This window comes from Trachurus japonicus, chromosome 7 (assembly GCF_045865225.1).
Source record: "Trachurus japonicus isolate A0001 chromosome 7, Traja_1.0".
Classification (NCBI taxonomy): Eukaryota; Metazoa; Chordata; class Actinopteri; order Carangiformes; family Carangidae; genus Trachurus; species Trachurus japonicus.
This window is the reverse complement of record NC_140913.1, coordinates 14,562,840-14,578,819: the sequence shown is the minus strand read 5'-3', so window position 1 is coordinate 14,578,819 and position 15,980 is coordinate 14,562,840. Positions and strand designations below refer to the sequence as shown.

Genomic DNA, 15,980 nt, shown 5'->3' with positions numbered 1-15,980 from the left:
CTCACAGAGAAATTGGCACTCAAAATGTCTGCCTGCAAAAATCTATCCCAACCTGCATTTACTTGACAAACATAAATCCATGAAAATCCACTTACTATTGAAGAATGAAAAATCTACTTTTTACATTTAAAATGGAAATTCACATAGTTCAACAATTCCCTTCCTGAGTTAATTCTGTCTGTGTTGCCACTGAAGTTCACAAAGCCACTGTCACCACATCTATAATGAACCTCCCAGAATTATTCACATTGACCTACTCTCACTGCTGCATTGTTGTGCTATCAGTGTGAAAGCAAACTGAAATAATTTATATAGTCTGATATGAAACTGATGGTAAAAGCTCTGCAGTGGAACGGCTCTGACAGGAAGCTATAAACACTAAATAGAATTTGTCACATGATTATTATTCAGGCCGCAAACTCATTCACTTCCACTGCTGCATACGGGCCATTTTGTAATTAAAAGCATTGATTAAGTTGCTGTAAATAATGAAATGCTGCTTGCTGCATCGTAATGCATCAGCCCTGGTTTCTGCAGCTGAACTGGAGTCAGTGGGAAACAAACAGAGCATTACAGAGTGTGTGGCAGCAGTCCAACGTCTGTCAAGTTACGTTTATTTAGAGCCAGAGAGACACAAAGAGCTCGACACAGAACACAAGACACAGAGGAAGAGATGGACGACATTTCCTGTGTTCGTGCTATTGACTGACTGTCTCAGTGATGGTATCAGCAGAGGCCTGGTCTGCATCTGTGCTTAAGCTGCTGTGGTTTAGTTTTCAGAAACACAGTAACACCAGAGCTTTCAAACTGCTCACAGTGACTCAGCAGAGACAAGATGTCCAAACCGGTCCACTCAGACAGAGACAAGCGACGACTACTGGTTATTAAAAATATTTTGAAAACGAAAACACTTGTTCGTATAGTGAGTACAGTTTAAAAATCTGAAGCGCAAATTTAACTGATAGCAACAATGTATGTCAGAAACAAAGATTGGTTAAAGTTCATTCTACTACTGTAGTTAAAATCTACTTAACACAGGCTCCGCCCCCCAGCACAGAGCCATGTTTTCAGGTCCATTTCATTCATTTCTCATAGTGGTGCAACGGATCATTGTTGATCTGTGATCCGTTTGGATCACTCTCCACAGATTGCCACGCAATTGGTACTGTGGTTGATGGAGAAAAAAACATTGTGTGTGTAGTATCGGCAGCTCTACGTCGTGCACAACAACTATACAACCAACATGTTTACTGCTCAGTCTCAGTCTAGTCTGAGTGGAGGAGAAAACAATCAGTTTCCTTTTTAGTTGAATGTGTTGGTCTTGATCAGTTTATCATGGACAGCAGTTAAGGCCAGTGTACACAAATGATGGAAATTAATGATTTCATGAAGGAGTAATTCATATGAGCAACAGTAATAATTATTTTTTTTAAAGAAAAGGATTTGCAGCTCCTGTGTCTCGAGATTGTATCGTTGTTTATTTGTCAAACCAGTTAGTTGTGAATCTCCAGTGTTTCTATATGATCAGTATAGTAATAGTTCCCTGTGGTCCGTTGTTTAATGGCCCATTTGTTGTTGTTGTTGTTGTTGTGGGTATATTTGCAGTGGTGAGATCCTGATCTGTGACATTAGATTGGTCACCAACGACTCTTTGAGAAAAACAAATCAGATTCTGTTTTCATAGTAAACAGTGTTGTGGCGTCCGGCAGCTGCTCCTCCTGCCTGATCTCCTCAGTCCTCTGATTGACAGTTGACTGTGTTGATGATGCTGTAACTCGTCATCCAGTCACTCGTCACTCATATCATCCAGTCTGTTGTCACAACACAACACAAAAGGCAAGTGGCTTCCTGTCTCCCTCCATCTGTCTCTCCATCTCTTATCTCTGTTTCCTTTCTCTTCATCTCTCTCTCTCTCTCACCTGGCATCAGCTCTGTGAATGAAGGAGCCATTTCTCCTCCAGTGTTTCACAGTGAACAGAGGGTAAACACTGAAATGTCTGAGTTTGGAGATGGTGAAGAGATTCGCATGACTTTTGACTCTCCTGCTGTTTCCTCTCTCTCTCTCTCTCTCTCTCTGCAGGCCAAGATCGACACACCTCAGCCAGCAACAGCTATTGGAGCGAAGGCAGCGCCTGTCATGGCTTCAAAAGCAGCCCAGCCCCCACTCACAGGCATAGGTACAGTAAACACACATGACACACACACACACACACACACACACACACACTGTCACCACTCTCACGCCGTCTTGCCAGCTGCGGCACACTGTGTCTGTGTTATGTAACCTCTGTGTGCTGTCTCATCTAATCTGAGATTAATGTGCAGATAATCCCACAGTGGAAACCACAAGAGGAGGTTTCACTTAATGGCACCAGATCAGCTGAGTGTGCCAAGTCCCCATGCTGAGAGTTGGTCAGTTAGTTAATGTGATATTCAGTCATTCATTTACAGTAATTTATTGAGCCGGTGAACAGGAAGCGTGAAGGTCATATTCATTTTAACTGGTTCCAGCTGCTCACCTGTGTTCATAGTTCACAATATTGAATTCAAATGAATTGCAGTTTAAAATAATTAACAACTTCACATTCATTTCTTCAACTTTCAGCAAGTATTTTTCTGTGGAGTTGTTATCTTCTGGTGATTTTTTTTTTCTTGACAAGTATAACACACAATAATCTGATGTGACTTTGATGGATAATTTCTGGATTCTGTCTTGATACTTTACATGTACTAAATCTCTCAGAATTTGTTGGACAAAAGAAACAGTCACAAATTGTTGACCAAACAACTAATTGAGAAAGTTATTGTTAGATGATTTGATTTTTTAAATGATTTCAAAAACATTGACACTGAACTGAAGAATTGTCCAGTGTCAACTTCCTTTTTGGCGGGATTTTCCTAGTTTAATTGTAGGATGAGACATTTTCAGACACAAAACACACAACAGCACTTGACACAAATGATGTCATCATAGAAAACAAAAAAATATGTGCACTGTCAGATGCAATTTACTGAGCCCTCATCTCCTCTGGATCCTTCTGTCTCCAGGCTCCAAGGCTGCTCCTAGACCAGGAGGCATCGGCAGTGCTGCAGCAGGTCAGCCGGGCATGGAGGGCGACAGCATCATGTCTAAGATCCTGCCTGGAGCAGCTGCTGAGCAGGCCGGCAAACTAGGAGAAGGTAAACTGGATATAAAGACTGAAATTGGCAGCTATTGCTGTTAATTTTTATTATTTGTTCATCACTTATTACTTACCCCAAATTATACTGTATGGACCCAAATATATCCTGATTATCAGCTGACCTGGCCCTTTCCAAGCATCATTTTATTTGAAAACAACAATACAACTGCAGCTCTACCAAGTGAGCTAAATGCTGCCCCAACTGGGAGTTGTTTGATGACTGCTGCATTTTTCACCATCATCTTTAAGTTCATCAAACCCTTTTCTCTCTTATTTGTTAACTTGCTGCATTTGAGCAGCTTTGTTCAGGATGGTTACTGTGTTCCTTCATGTTTCAGGCCCCCTGGCACTGTTTTGATTGATGGCTGTGGTCATAAGGGACAAGTTCAGGTTACTGGTGTGAGGCGCCACCTGCTGTTGTGGATGTGTATTTTTGTTAAAGGTCCAGACCATGGATATAAGATGACCTCACTATTTCTGATATATATAAATGGGAAACACATTCACTTATATTCGGGTCAATATGAGAACATGTTGTAGTCTAGGGAACTGACCTACTTGGCTCTGGCCCTCACACTTAACGTCTGTTTATCCTTTTTCTTCCCTCAGCTATCTCCGGTTTTGGCAAGAAGTTCACCTCCTTCTTCTGAGGTGTAAATACTAAGGTTTGTATTCTCCTCTGTTCCTCTCTCCTGTGTCAAGTTGTGTTGAAAGTCAACACTGAGAACAGAGTTTGGACCTTGAGGGTGATTTATGTTACAGCGAAGGTCAGAGCTGAGGTTCTCACAGTGAAAACCACCTTAATCAAGCTGTTTGTAATTCAACTCTCTCTAATTTATGGTCTCACTCTTATATGAGCTAAAGGTTATGTTTCATTATTTACAAACTCTACACACAGTTGGACTTTAATGTCAAGTGAGTGTGTTGAGCTCATGAATAAAAGTCATAATAGAGATTAAACATGTGGACCTTGGATACTTTACTTTTCTGTACCTCAGAGAAAACAAGGCATCGGGAATATGTTTGATAAACTGAAACATTTGCTCTTTCCGTCAGTGAGCAAGAGCATCTCAAACATTAGAAATGAAATAAATCTAAGACACTGCTGGTTGGGAGTGTGCTGGGATGTTGACAGAAAGCTGCAGCGTATTGACTCTTGTCGGCAGCAGAAAGGTTTACTCGGAGCAGTGTGTTCATAAAGCTGTGTGTGTGTGTGTGTGTGTGTGTGTTTTTTTGTCTCCATCTCTGTGTCTTTTCGTCTCTCCTGCTGCTTTGCATGTGCAGGGTAAAACATCCAACACTGACAAGACCATTGCTCGCACAACTACAGCTCACAGTCTGCCTCCAACAGGAAGTGTGTTAACAAGGCTCACACAGTTATCAGAGCTCAGTACACAACACTACAGGGGCAGACAATGCACAACTATGCAGATTCAAAAACACATAAGAAGCGTACGTGAACATCAAACACGCCGTGAACACAGAAATGATGCAACAACAAAAACACACGTCCTCAAAACACATATGACAAAGATAGCTCCACTAGGAGGAGCTCTAGGTGGAACATCAACAGACTGAATGTAGATTAAAGCTAACGTTAATGTAGCGAGTCAACTAATGCGACTACATTTTCTGTTGTTCTATTATAATATTGTAAAAACTACAACCTAATGAAAAAAACCAGCACTGCAGCAAGTTTATTTTATGTCAACTTTTCTTTCTTTTCTTCACACTCTCTCATTTGGCTCAAAGCTCAAAGTTTTTTCTGTTGTGTGTGTTTGTTCGTTTGTTCATGTTTTTGTTTGTGATTTTTTTAGGAATTTGCAGCTTGTTTTTTTGATGTTCTTACGTTTGACCTAAATGCTGTTTCACATTTGTAAGTTAAAGCAGAAGTAAGCGATATTTTTGTGTTAATATAAGTCTTAAATAGTTCTATCTTCCGACAGCAATCACTTACATAGAGTGTTTGGACCGAAACACGGGTCTCTCAGTCACTCTGCTCTGCTCTGAGCCGAGGAGAAAACTTTTCTCGTATCCTACAAGTTTTATCCAATGAGGAGAGAGAACGGCATGAAGGGCTGTGTGTGCAGCCAAGGGATGCGCCTGAATGTGGTGACGTAGGGACGAGGACCAATAGATCCATGACGAGGGCGGGGGCTGCTAACTCCGTCGGCTGACAAGATGTTATGGTGCGTTCAAAGCAACCCGTAACTCGTGTTTTTCCGACCTGTGAAGTCGTACCAGTTCGATCTGGTACCAGTTTACAGGTCGGAAGTTACGAGTGGCCGTTATAGTGCACTTTCACAGGGTTGCCTGCAACGCTACAAAGTCGTAAGTTGTGACTTGAAGCTGTAATTTACAGTTTCAAAAGCCTGCCTGGAATGCAGCATTAGCCAAAACGACCGGATCGCTTACTTCTGCTTTAATCCATTCAATAGTTGTTGAGACATGTCACGTAGAATCACAGATATCAGCCTGATGTTGTGGAAACTTCAGGGGATCATCACTTAGGATTCATTCTCTAGACACTTTGAACATCTGGCACAAACAGTGCATCCACTAGTTGTCAGGTTATTTCACTAGGTGCGTTTACATGGACACAAATATTCGGAATAAAAGGCTGATCCGAATAAAAATGTGTCATGTAAACACGTCAATTGGAAGATTCTGATCGGATTCGGCTCGATCCGAAAGAAATTCTGTTCGGATCGAAAGGGGTGGTTTATGCCGATCGTTATTCCCAACGACGTCCATGTAAACACTTATTCCGATCATTACGTCCTTTCCCACTAGCGCGACACGGCTGTACATGGTTCTACTCGGTTCTTATTTATTTAGCCTATTCATTTTTGCTTGTACACACTGTAGTGTGACGTCCGACAGGAATCAAACCTTAAAAACACACTGGCAGCAGCGCACACGGATCTACTGAGAGTTGTTATTCTGTCACCTGAGTTAACGAGGTGGACGGGTGAGTTTGGAGCTGATGAGAGGAGAGAAAAAAGAGAGCGAGTAGTAGCCTACCGACCCGATATTGCCGTGTATCTCGCTTTCAGAGTAATCCCGCTTCTTTCCCCACTCCCTGTCTGTTGTCTTCACCGTCTTCCACTGACGTAACTCCCCAAATTTCCAGAGCGCACATGGCTAATTAATATGCACGTGCTGTTTTGCATTGACCATATGGTTGTGTAGGGCGGGATATGGCGTGTTCACATCCGCACTTTTCATGGGTCCGGTGAGATTTATCAATGGCAGGAACAGTAGTACACGTTGCTGAGTCTGCTTAATAACGATATAGGAGTACAGCAACAGCTCTTAAAATCTGGCGCAGGTCCATTTTGAGTAGGCTACTGAATGGGATAAATTGAGCCACTTCCGCGTTTATTGGTTTGTTTACAGTAGTACAGGAAGTACAACTCTTCTTCTGCTGTTGTTTTAGGGAAAAAGACAGCTCTGCGCATGTCAAAATGCTGTTATTCTGAATAAAGCTTGGTGCATGTGTACGGACGTCATGATCGGATTATTTGATTTTGCGCCCATGTAAACAGTGGATTCGGATTTTCCGATCCCTCAAATTTTTAATCTGATCAAGAAATTTTGCGCATGTAAACACAGCTACTGAAAGCCTGTTGTTGGCACTAGAGGACAAGTCTTTGTTGTAAGGATGTACCTCTTCTTTCACGAACTTGAGCGTCGACACAAACTTTAAAGGCAGTCTGTCTGAAAGTTGTCGGGGACCAAAGCAGCAGAGCATTGGACAGAGACATCACCGTCCCTGGAGCGACGCCGCTAGCACGGCTAAAAATAACGACAGACAGTGTCAGACAGACGGTGCTCAGCCACACACCTTCAATATTTTATTACTGTGCCTGGGCATAAACAGAATTCACTCTTCAATAGGGAAAAATCTCTGAAAATCTTGCAGTGCCAAGCTGTTGTCAAAGCCTCAGGAACAATGTGCTAATGATAAACTCATGATGTTGCTGATGATGCTGATGATGGTGTTGTGTTTGACACTGCAGGAGTCTTCCTGTGAATGAATTAAGCACCTGAATGTGTCTGTGCTTCCTCAGGACCATGTAAATGTTAACTGATGAAGTCACGAGGCCTCGTACCAGAAAAACCTGTGAAGTTCCCCCAGTTTTTGTTTAACTAAAGGAGAGAGAGGAAGGAGAGAGGGGAGGGGGAACGGAGAGGAGAGCTGAGCAAACTAGTGAGTGTTTGATTCTACATACAGTAATTCTACTTTATTCTGGTTTTTAACTATATTTTGTATTTTCTGCTTTATTGGATTTCTGTCTTTTGCAATTTATGTATTTTACCACATATTGTAAGTTGTCCCTTCCTACAAATACTGTTATCATTATTATTCACTTTAATTATTATTTTTAAACTATCTTGATTAAATCTGGGTCTAGTCATTTTAGTTGACGGACCTCAGTGACACCCGGCCCTCATGTTTGTTTAGTTTCTGTATCATTAAGCTTCAGGTCAGATGAATCCGAGCTTCCAGAAAAATCCAATTTTCCAATTTTTTCGTTGCAATGATTTGGAAACTTGGATCTTGACTCGAGCACAACAACCTCCCAGAGAGCAGCAGAGTAATGGTGTGTTGTAGCTTGTTAATTAAAGCACTCTGCAGATTGAACACATGTGAGGATATCTATATTCTAATCAGTGTTGCAGCCGAGCGTGTGTCCGGTACACTAATGTTCACCCGTGTCCCAGATATTCTTCACTGTCTGAAACAATGCTGCTTCTCTTTGCAGCCGACACGGACCAGGATCCTCCAGATACTTCATGTCTCAGGCCTGAGAACACACTGACAGAGAGGACACACTGCTCTCTGACAGGCCAGACAGTAAGTTACATTTCAATCTGCCTAATTGATCCCACCGAGATTCTCTCATCTACTTACAAAACCACCACACTGCGAAACTTCACCACGCAGATTATACGGTACAGATCTGGTTTGTGGATCTGCCCTGATGATAATTATTTTATTTGACATGTTTTTCAATTTCCAGTTTAACAGCTGTGATTCTACCATTAATGTCAGAAATGTTCAAATTCTTTATACACAAAATTGAGAAGAATTAAACTTTGAGTTTTATTCAATTTGAGTTTAATGTACAACAGACTACAAGCAGCCCAATCATTCACTAAGACAGAGAACAAACATGCCTTCTGTAATTTAGGCCAAGTGGTTCATCAAATTCTTCTGTGCAATACAAACTGTGACATTAGCAAAAGTAAACAGCTTATTTCCTGTCCAGCATCTCATTTCATTTATTCTGACACATCACAGCTCTTTTTAAGTGGGATAAAGAGCCATCCTTCATTCATGAAATTTGGAATTTTTACTTAATTTACTGTGGCAATATTTTTGTGTCAATATTTTTTTTTTTACAAGTAATTTTTCCCGAATTTCATTTATCTGTTATTAAGCAATTGATCGGCAAGCTGGCCAGACTTGATTGACGGTTCTGTGTATCTCACAGGTCATGTGATATTTGCCAACTTGATGCAACCTGATTTATAGGATGACTCTGCACATCAAAACTCAATAAGTTTATTTCTAAAAGAAGAGTTCAGCTCTTAAAACCTACAAAATAGACTTCATTGATGACTTATATTTATTAATCTAGCTTCCCCTCTTAGCACAATGTAAGTGTACTCAGCACTCAGGACATCAGCACATCTGTAACTCTGAATCTCCGTCTGTGTCACGTGGAGTCGAGCTGCCTGAAGCTGCAGCTGTCGTCCTGTGTCCTGCTCCCGAGAATCACTGAGAATCGTCTGTGTGAGTTTAAAAGCCCCAGTCAGCTGGTCTGAGAGCAGCAGCAGCAGCAGCAGCAGCAGCAGCAGCAGCAGCAGCAGCCATTTATAAACCACAGCCTGAAATTATCTCGTTACACTAAATTGACAATGAAGCATCGAACTGCAAACAGGATCAGAATTTGGCTTGAAGCTCATTTTGTCTCAGGAAAACAAATCACTAACAAACATCAGCGTTTGTCTTTGATCGTCTTTTAGACGTCATCAGAGCTGCTGATTTGTTTCCTTTTTTGCCAACGACACAATGACATTTAAATCTAAAAATGTTCACTGTGTTTATTTTGCTTCATCTCCTCATATTGAGGAAGTCACAGGATCATTTCTGAGATGTGACAAACACCTAACGACCCCAAGATTTAAATATAAATCAGCGAGAGGAACAATTCAAAGTGTGAATGTAGAAAAAGCTGTTTTGTGATGATATAACACAAAACTGAGAATCCAGGGGCAGGAGGAGTGTGTGTTTGAAGATATTTATAAAACTGTAGCAGTTCAGTTAACACCACAGCATTATCTGTAGCACTGAAAACTTTGATTTGATTACAGTATTTTATTAAACTGAAGACTTCAGAACAGAGGTCTTCCTCACATGTTGGAGACCAGAGTTCACATCCTGCGTCCCACACGATGTCAACTTTAACCACAAATTAACACTGAAAAAGTTGAATCTGCAAACCTGCATCTGTATGATGAAAAGTTAGGTCAGAGACCCTAAAAAAAACACTTTAGGAAAATCTAACACATGTCGATGTGCTGCAGCTGTAGTTTTGAAGGTGCACAGTGTTGCATACAGTATGTGCCATAAAAGATGATATACTGAGCTGCAAATGTGTGTGTGCTGTGCAGCCATGTGCTGATAGGCTGCCTCATATGACAGCTGCAGAGAACTCTCTCTCTCTCTCTCTCTCTCTCTCTCTCGCCTCCCACACTCCTCCCCTGCTGTCAGACATCACTGATTTCTGTTTTTCTTCTTCTCTCACTTTCTCACATTTGTTCCGTTTCTCCTCACATCAAACATCTCACATCTTTTCCTTCTTTAACTGAAGCATCTCCTCTCTCTCTGTCGCTGCCATTTTTACTTCCACTTCCACTGTCAACTTCAAACAGCTCCCACCAATATGTGAAACAATCAACATCAGAACAATAGAAAATAATAATAAAGAAAATAAAGTAAAAATGTACATAATAAGAAAGAAAATGTATGCTTTTACTGAGAATATTATGTTTTGCAACTTAATAAAATACATGATGTACTTAGATGCAGCCTAAGGAGACTTCCATTTAAGTAAAATACATTTCATCGCATCTTTCCCTGAAAAGTGAGATGAAGGCTACGATGTCAAACTGTGAGGGATTAAGACGTAAATAGTCAACAGTTATCTCTATAAACAACTGCATCAAAACTTTAACTACAATCATGTGAGACAAGTCCAGACCAAAGCTCCAACTCTCCTCTCTCTGTCCAATGAGTCAGCTGGTGTGTGTGCATGTGTCCACACGTATATTCATCTACAGTGTATATCTGCCGTTTGTGTGTGTGTGTGTGTGTTGTGGAGGAACAGATTAGGTCTGGTGCTGGGTAACATAAATATGCAGCATGTTTAGAGCAGATAATCTGGGTCAGGAGCAGTGGGAAAGAAAACCAGAAGGCAGTGACTCTGAAAAGATGCACCCGTCCGTCTGGGAAACATGTTGCTGTTTAGACCATCAGGAGTTCATGGAGGGAAAACACAATATGATTACAGATTCCAAAAAGCAGGATGCTTGATGGTGGAGTGTTTAGAGCACGTCCCATATGGGCACAGTCTGCCCCAAAGCAGCCCCCCCCCACCAGTTTGATTCCCAGTCAGGACAATCTTTACTACATGTCATTCCCACGTTTTTCACCGCCCTAAATGCAAAAAGTTCTAAAAAGCTTCAAATGTCTGATATCTGGTTTGGCTAGGGAGTGCAGGGAGTGCAGGTTTTTTTATGATATCCTAGGCAACAATTTCTCATTAAAATGACTAAATAGGTCATTCATGTGTGTAACAGCATATTTCAGGTTACACTCCCAAATGAAAATTACCTTAAAACTCCTGTTGATTAACATGAAACCACCCCCCCCATCATGTTGACGGATGCTGGACATGGTTTGTCCTCATTCTCCTGCTGCCTGGTTCCAGACTGGACTGGAAAAAAATTAATTTAAATATAATGAAAAAAAGATCTGCTGTTTATTTTTGGATCCATTTTGTCAATTGAATTTTATACATTAACTAGATGCTGACGTACAAAGACATGTGGAAGACAGAGACCAGCCTGCTGTGAACCAGTCAACCTGACTATTTTATTTAGAGACAGAAACACTTATATTCAGCAGGGATCTTAAACAGGAAACAGTTGAGTTATCTATTTTAAAAACAATTGTTACAAATACTAAATCATTTCAAAAAGATCAGTGCATAAACATTCATGATGACCTCTTCTTCCTTTGTATATAAAAGGAAAATGGCTGACTTTTATTATGAAATTTAATTTAAGTTTTCCACCGTTATTACAAAGAGCAGAGGTCAAAGGTCTTTGACTTACTAATGGCAAAAGTCTATGATGATACTGAACTGCGTTTTCATACCTTATACCAAATAAACATTTCTCTCTACATCTTGTCAGTGCACATACATGTTGTGACACAATTAATTCTTATATACAGTGTATATATATATATATATATATATATATATTTTTTTTAATCATCTCCTGTGATTTAGATCCCTTGGCCATATGATGATTTCTGTCACATTACAATTAATTGTGTATCCCTTGTTTTCATGTACTATAAGGAATTAGTTTCTGTGTTTGTAACTCTCCTCCATACAATCATTAGTAACTTGTTAGCAGACAAGGAATGATCTGAAAATGATTGACTAATGTGTGCAATTCAGTTTACAGCACTGTGAGTTGCCTTCTGTTCTCTTGATAATATCTTGCTGTGCTGGCAGAACAAACTGTGTTATGTTGCGATAATGAGATTTTGGCCTTTCTCACCTCCATAGGTATGAACTGTGTTGTGTTTAATATTTTTACTTAATTCCCTTTTGTGTGTGTTTTATTTATTTTTTTTTTTTTACAGATAATCATCACACCATCTGTCTTCAGAAGATCGATCCTTGTTCACCCATCATCTGCAGCCAAGGACTCCAAACCAAGTGACAGTGCAGCCCCTGGAACCTGAAGCCTGAAGCAGTTCGACACTTGTTCGCTGCTTCAGGAATCACAGAGGCTGGTCTCCAAACAGATGGATCTGTGCTCACATCATCAGAGACCAGTAGAACCAGTGGAGTCTCTTCACCAACCAAGACTTTCATGTGGATTAAACAGTGCGGCTCCAGAGGCGGGTAACAGAGGGTCACTGCTATTCTGCTCCCATACGCCGACGATTTCACCGTTTATTTGAGAGCTGCTTTTTCCCGCTGGAGCTTCACCATAGGCGCGGTGCATTGTGAGGATCCTTGGTTTCACAGCTCAAACTAGGAATAACAGCGACAAACCAACCTCTCTCCTCTTTTCTATCTCTACTCCAAATGAATTTTAAAAAAAAAACTTAAAATTGGGAAAACGTAATAAAACTCCCTGCAGGTTTTTCTGGTACTAAAGACCTCCTGTTACATCACCTGTCCAGAAGGAAACGGATTAAAGGAAATGTCCCAATGAATGAACACGACCACGATAACAGATGCAGCCGATACGGAGGGCAAGTGGCGGCGAGCGTTTGCTCTGTTTCTGTCTACATTCCAGAATGGAACTGTTGAAACCTTTTACTCCTCCCACTTCCTCCTCACCTCTCTGCGTTTCTTGAATGCTGATTCTTCTTTCTTTCTTTGTACCACCCACCTCCCTCCTCCCAGCAGTCCTCAACTTGCCATGTCTTTAAAGAAGTGTATAGTGGATTTAAAAAATACAAAAAAGTAGAAGTTTGGAATGCATGGAACTTTATATCCAAGACCTCACACTGTTCATCGTTACTTAACAGAGGCCATAAAGACACTGGTAGACGAATCTTGAGCTAGACGACGTGAATAATAACGAAGGAGGGGGATTACTGAAGCAACACAGGAATATGGCCATGGGAATAAGAGGAGCCTTTTGATTTTTATTTGTTTTTTATTTATTTTATTTATATATTCATTTATTGTTTTCAGGGAAAAAAAGCATCAGTTTGGTGTCAGGAGTGAAGATGTGTGCGGTCAGGTTGTTTTTCAGCCATTACAAAGCCATTAAAACAACATTTACCTGCAGTGCTCGTGGCAACGGGTTTCTCCAACCACACCTGGCCCTCAGATTGTCATCTGTTGTCCTTTTTCTTTATGCTTTTGGATTCAGTTTTTTTTTTTTTTTTTGTATTTGCCTCTTGTTTATGTTGCAGGTTACCAATATCGCCTTAATCATTCTTCAATGTTTTATTTTGAAGTAAAAGTGGCATATTTTTTATGACATGTTGTAAAGACATATTTTCATCACACCCCTTTTTTTATGTAGTGATATCGGCTGGACCCCCAGCCACAGTGAGATTAATTTATATTTTTTGAATTTGATATTTGCTTTTGATAATTGTTTGTGATATTATTTTTCATTTATTTATTCATGTTTTGTTTATTTTGTTACTTCCATCCAAACCCCTGTCAATTTTCTGACTCTTATTTATTATCAATTATTATAAAAGCAATAGAGTAAGAAGTGAGAAGGTAAAGAGCACAATATTGTGTCGTTTAAAAAGTTGGTGGGATGGAAACGTGTTGCCTCCGTCTGTCTAACTCACCACTAATGTACCGACTTCAACCTAAACACTGCTGTACTAACACATCAGAGCAGGAGCTCACCTGTAACCACGAGTTGGTACCGCCCAGATCCTCTCCACCAATCAGCAGTGAGACACCAGTGTGGTCCATCAGCCAATCAGTGGCTCAGAGTGATGGGAAGCACTGCAGGGCAGCAGAGAGGCACTGAAAGCAGACCCGTCACCTGGAGGGGGGGGCTTCAGGCTTCAATGTGACTCTTTGACCCTCCAGGACGGACATTTAACGAATGGAGCCTGCAAAAAAAAAAAAAAAAAAAGAAACAAACAAACAAACAAACAAACAAAAAAAGCTCGTCACACATCGGTGTGTATCAGCATGTGTGTGTGTTCACTCTGTCACATGGGCACAGTGCACGTGGAAGCACACTCGATAATGGTGTCAAAAAACAAACAAAAAAACAGATCATGTGACTGAGGAACCAAATATAACAACACACCTGGCTGTGTCACCAAGTCACGCGCCTTTTTTTAACGTTTCATTTTCTATCGTGGTGGCGTCCAGACCTGTAGCCCCGCCCCTCAACAACCTCTCTCTCTCTCAGACTGTCAGTTGTCATGGAAACTTCTCAGGTCAGTGTTCTCCCTGCTGATGCTCCTGCAGTGCATTGTGGGACCTGCGGTTCAGTACTCAAAACGAACTATGAAAAACCAACGAACCAACCGACTCGTGCTGTACAGTGTCTGTGTGAACGCGCACGGGGAACCTTCGCATGCCACCCGGCGCCAAGAACCTCAAACCACCTCTATATTGTTCTGTTCCTGATGTTTGTATGTATGTGTGTGTGTGTGTGTGTGTTGGGGAGGGGGGGTGGGGTGGGGTCTGTATGCGTGTATCTAACCACCATCATTCAATGTGGAAAAAGAAAAGAAAAAACAATACAAGTTCAAACACAACAAACATGGCGGACAGAAGAGGCGACCTCTCATCTCCAATCGTTCTATGCAATCAGTCAGATTTGGAAAAACAAGCATGAGGACGAAGAAAAAGTGAAAATGCAACAAGAGCGGGAAAAAAGTCACACCAGTCATCGTCTACCATGTTAGCTGAGAGACGCAGGTGTCGTGATATTTCTCTAAGATCAACACTAAGAGATTCTGTCTGTCTGTTTGTGTGTAATATAGGTCACCGTAAGGTTAAAGCCCTATCCGGGCTCACTAATAAAGGTGTGTACATGAAAGCTGGGAAATCAAAGTTTTAGGCCCTCAGAGTTAAAATGACCAATGAGGAGACAAAAATGTTGGTATGAACCAGAAATTTCTCACTAGAAAAAAATTTGAATCGCAAAAATATGCTTTACTATATAAAGTCATTACTAACAAACTCCTACAAAATATGTGAAATGATATGCAACAGTTCCCTCTGCTGTTCTTAACACTACATGTCTGAGAGGTGTCCTAAAGATCCCAGTCATCATGAACACAACCAAACAGCTATCAGCCATCTTGTTTTGTTTTTTTGTTTTGCATTCACAGAAAAGAATTCAAATAATGAAATGGTGAAAATTATAGATATAAGAATATATAATATATATTGAAAATAAATGACAGTCTATTATATAACCTGGTAACATGGTTGGTATCTGCTCAGGGTGAAGAAGGACAGCTCCCCATTTTTAATTCTTTAATGTTTTTGAATTTGTTTTGTTGTTTGTTTTTGATGACCACAGCCTAAAACTGATGCTAATTTGCCACCTGAATGTGAATTTGCATAGAAAGAAGTAAATACAAATTTACATATATTATATATACAGTATATGAAGTGATATAGAGCTTATGGATGATACTGCTGCTATGACTCTCTATTCAAAGCATTCCTGAAGTTAATACTTTGTAATACTTAATACTTTGTGTTTTAAGGTGCACTGCCACTACATGCTAACAGATGAAGACTTATAAGCTAAAACACTGTGGAAAGTCACATTTCTGTACCTCGTAACACAAAAACACCTAAACTCACCATTTATCTGTTTTATTTCAGCAGCTCGTTATGACAAGGAAATTATAAAGAAGCTATTTATGGAAACAGATTTAATGAGGAAACACTTCAATTGAACGCAGCCTAAATGTCTAAAAGAGGTTCATATATATATTTTTTGTGAAACATGTATCAGATAATTTTATCT

At 40.4% G+C, this 15,980-nt stretch overlaps 1 protein-coding gene across 5 annotated transcripts in view; it reads left to right on the top strand.

The window, feature by feature from the left end:
* bsna (bassoon presynaptic cytomatrix protein a) overlaps positions 1 to 15,099 on the top strand; it is a 152,068-nt gene extending 136,969 nt beyond the window's left edge. For 3 of the 5 annotated variants that reach the window (XM_085781382.1, XM_085781385.1, XM_085781387.1), the window contains 6 exons: positions 2,081 to 2,177; positions 3,049 to 3,180; positions 3,792 to 3,847; positions 7,256 to 7,395; positions 7,952 to 8,043; positions 12,133 to 15,099. In XM_085781382.1, the coding sequence (XP_085637508.1) occupies positions 2,081 to 2,177; positions 3,049 to 3,180; positions 3,792 to 3,832 (270 nt within the window). In that variant the 3' untranslated portion in view covers positions 3,833 to 3,847; positions 7,256 to 7,395; positions 7,952 to 8,043; positions 12,133 to 15,099. Of the gene's footprint in view, positions 1 to 2,080; positions 2,178 to 3,048; positions 3,181 to 3,791; positions 3,848 to 7,255; positions 7,396 to 7,860; positions 8,044 to 12,132 lie in introns of all 5 variants that reach the window. The other 2 variants (XM_085781383.1, XM_085781384.1) reach the window with 2 other exon arrangements.
* Positions 15,100 to 15,980: the final 881 nt, after the last annotated feature.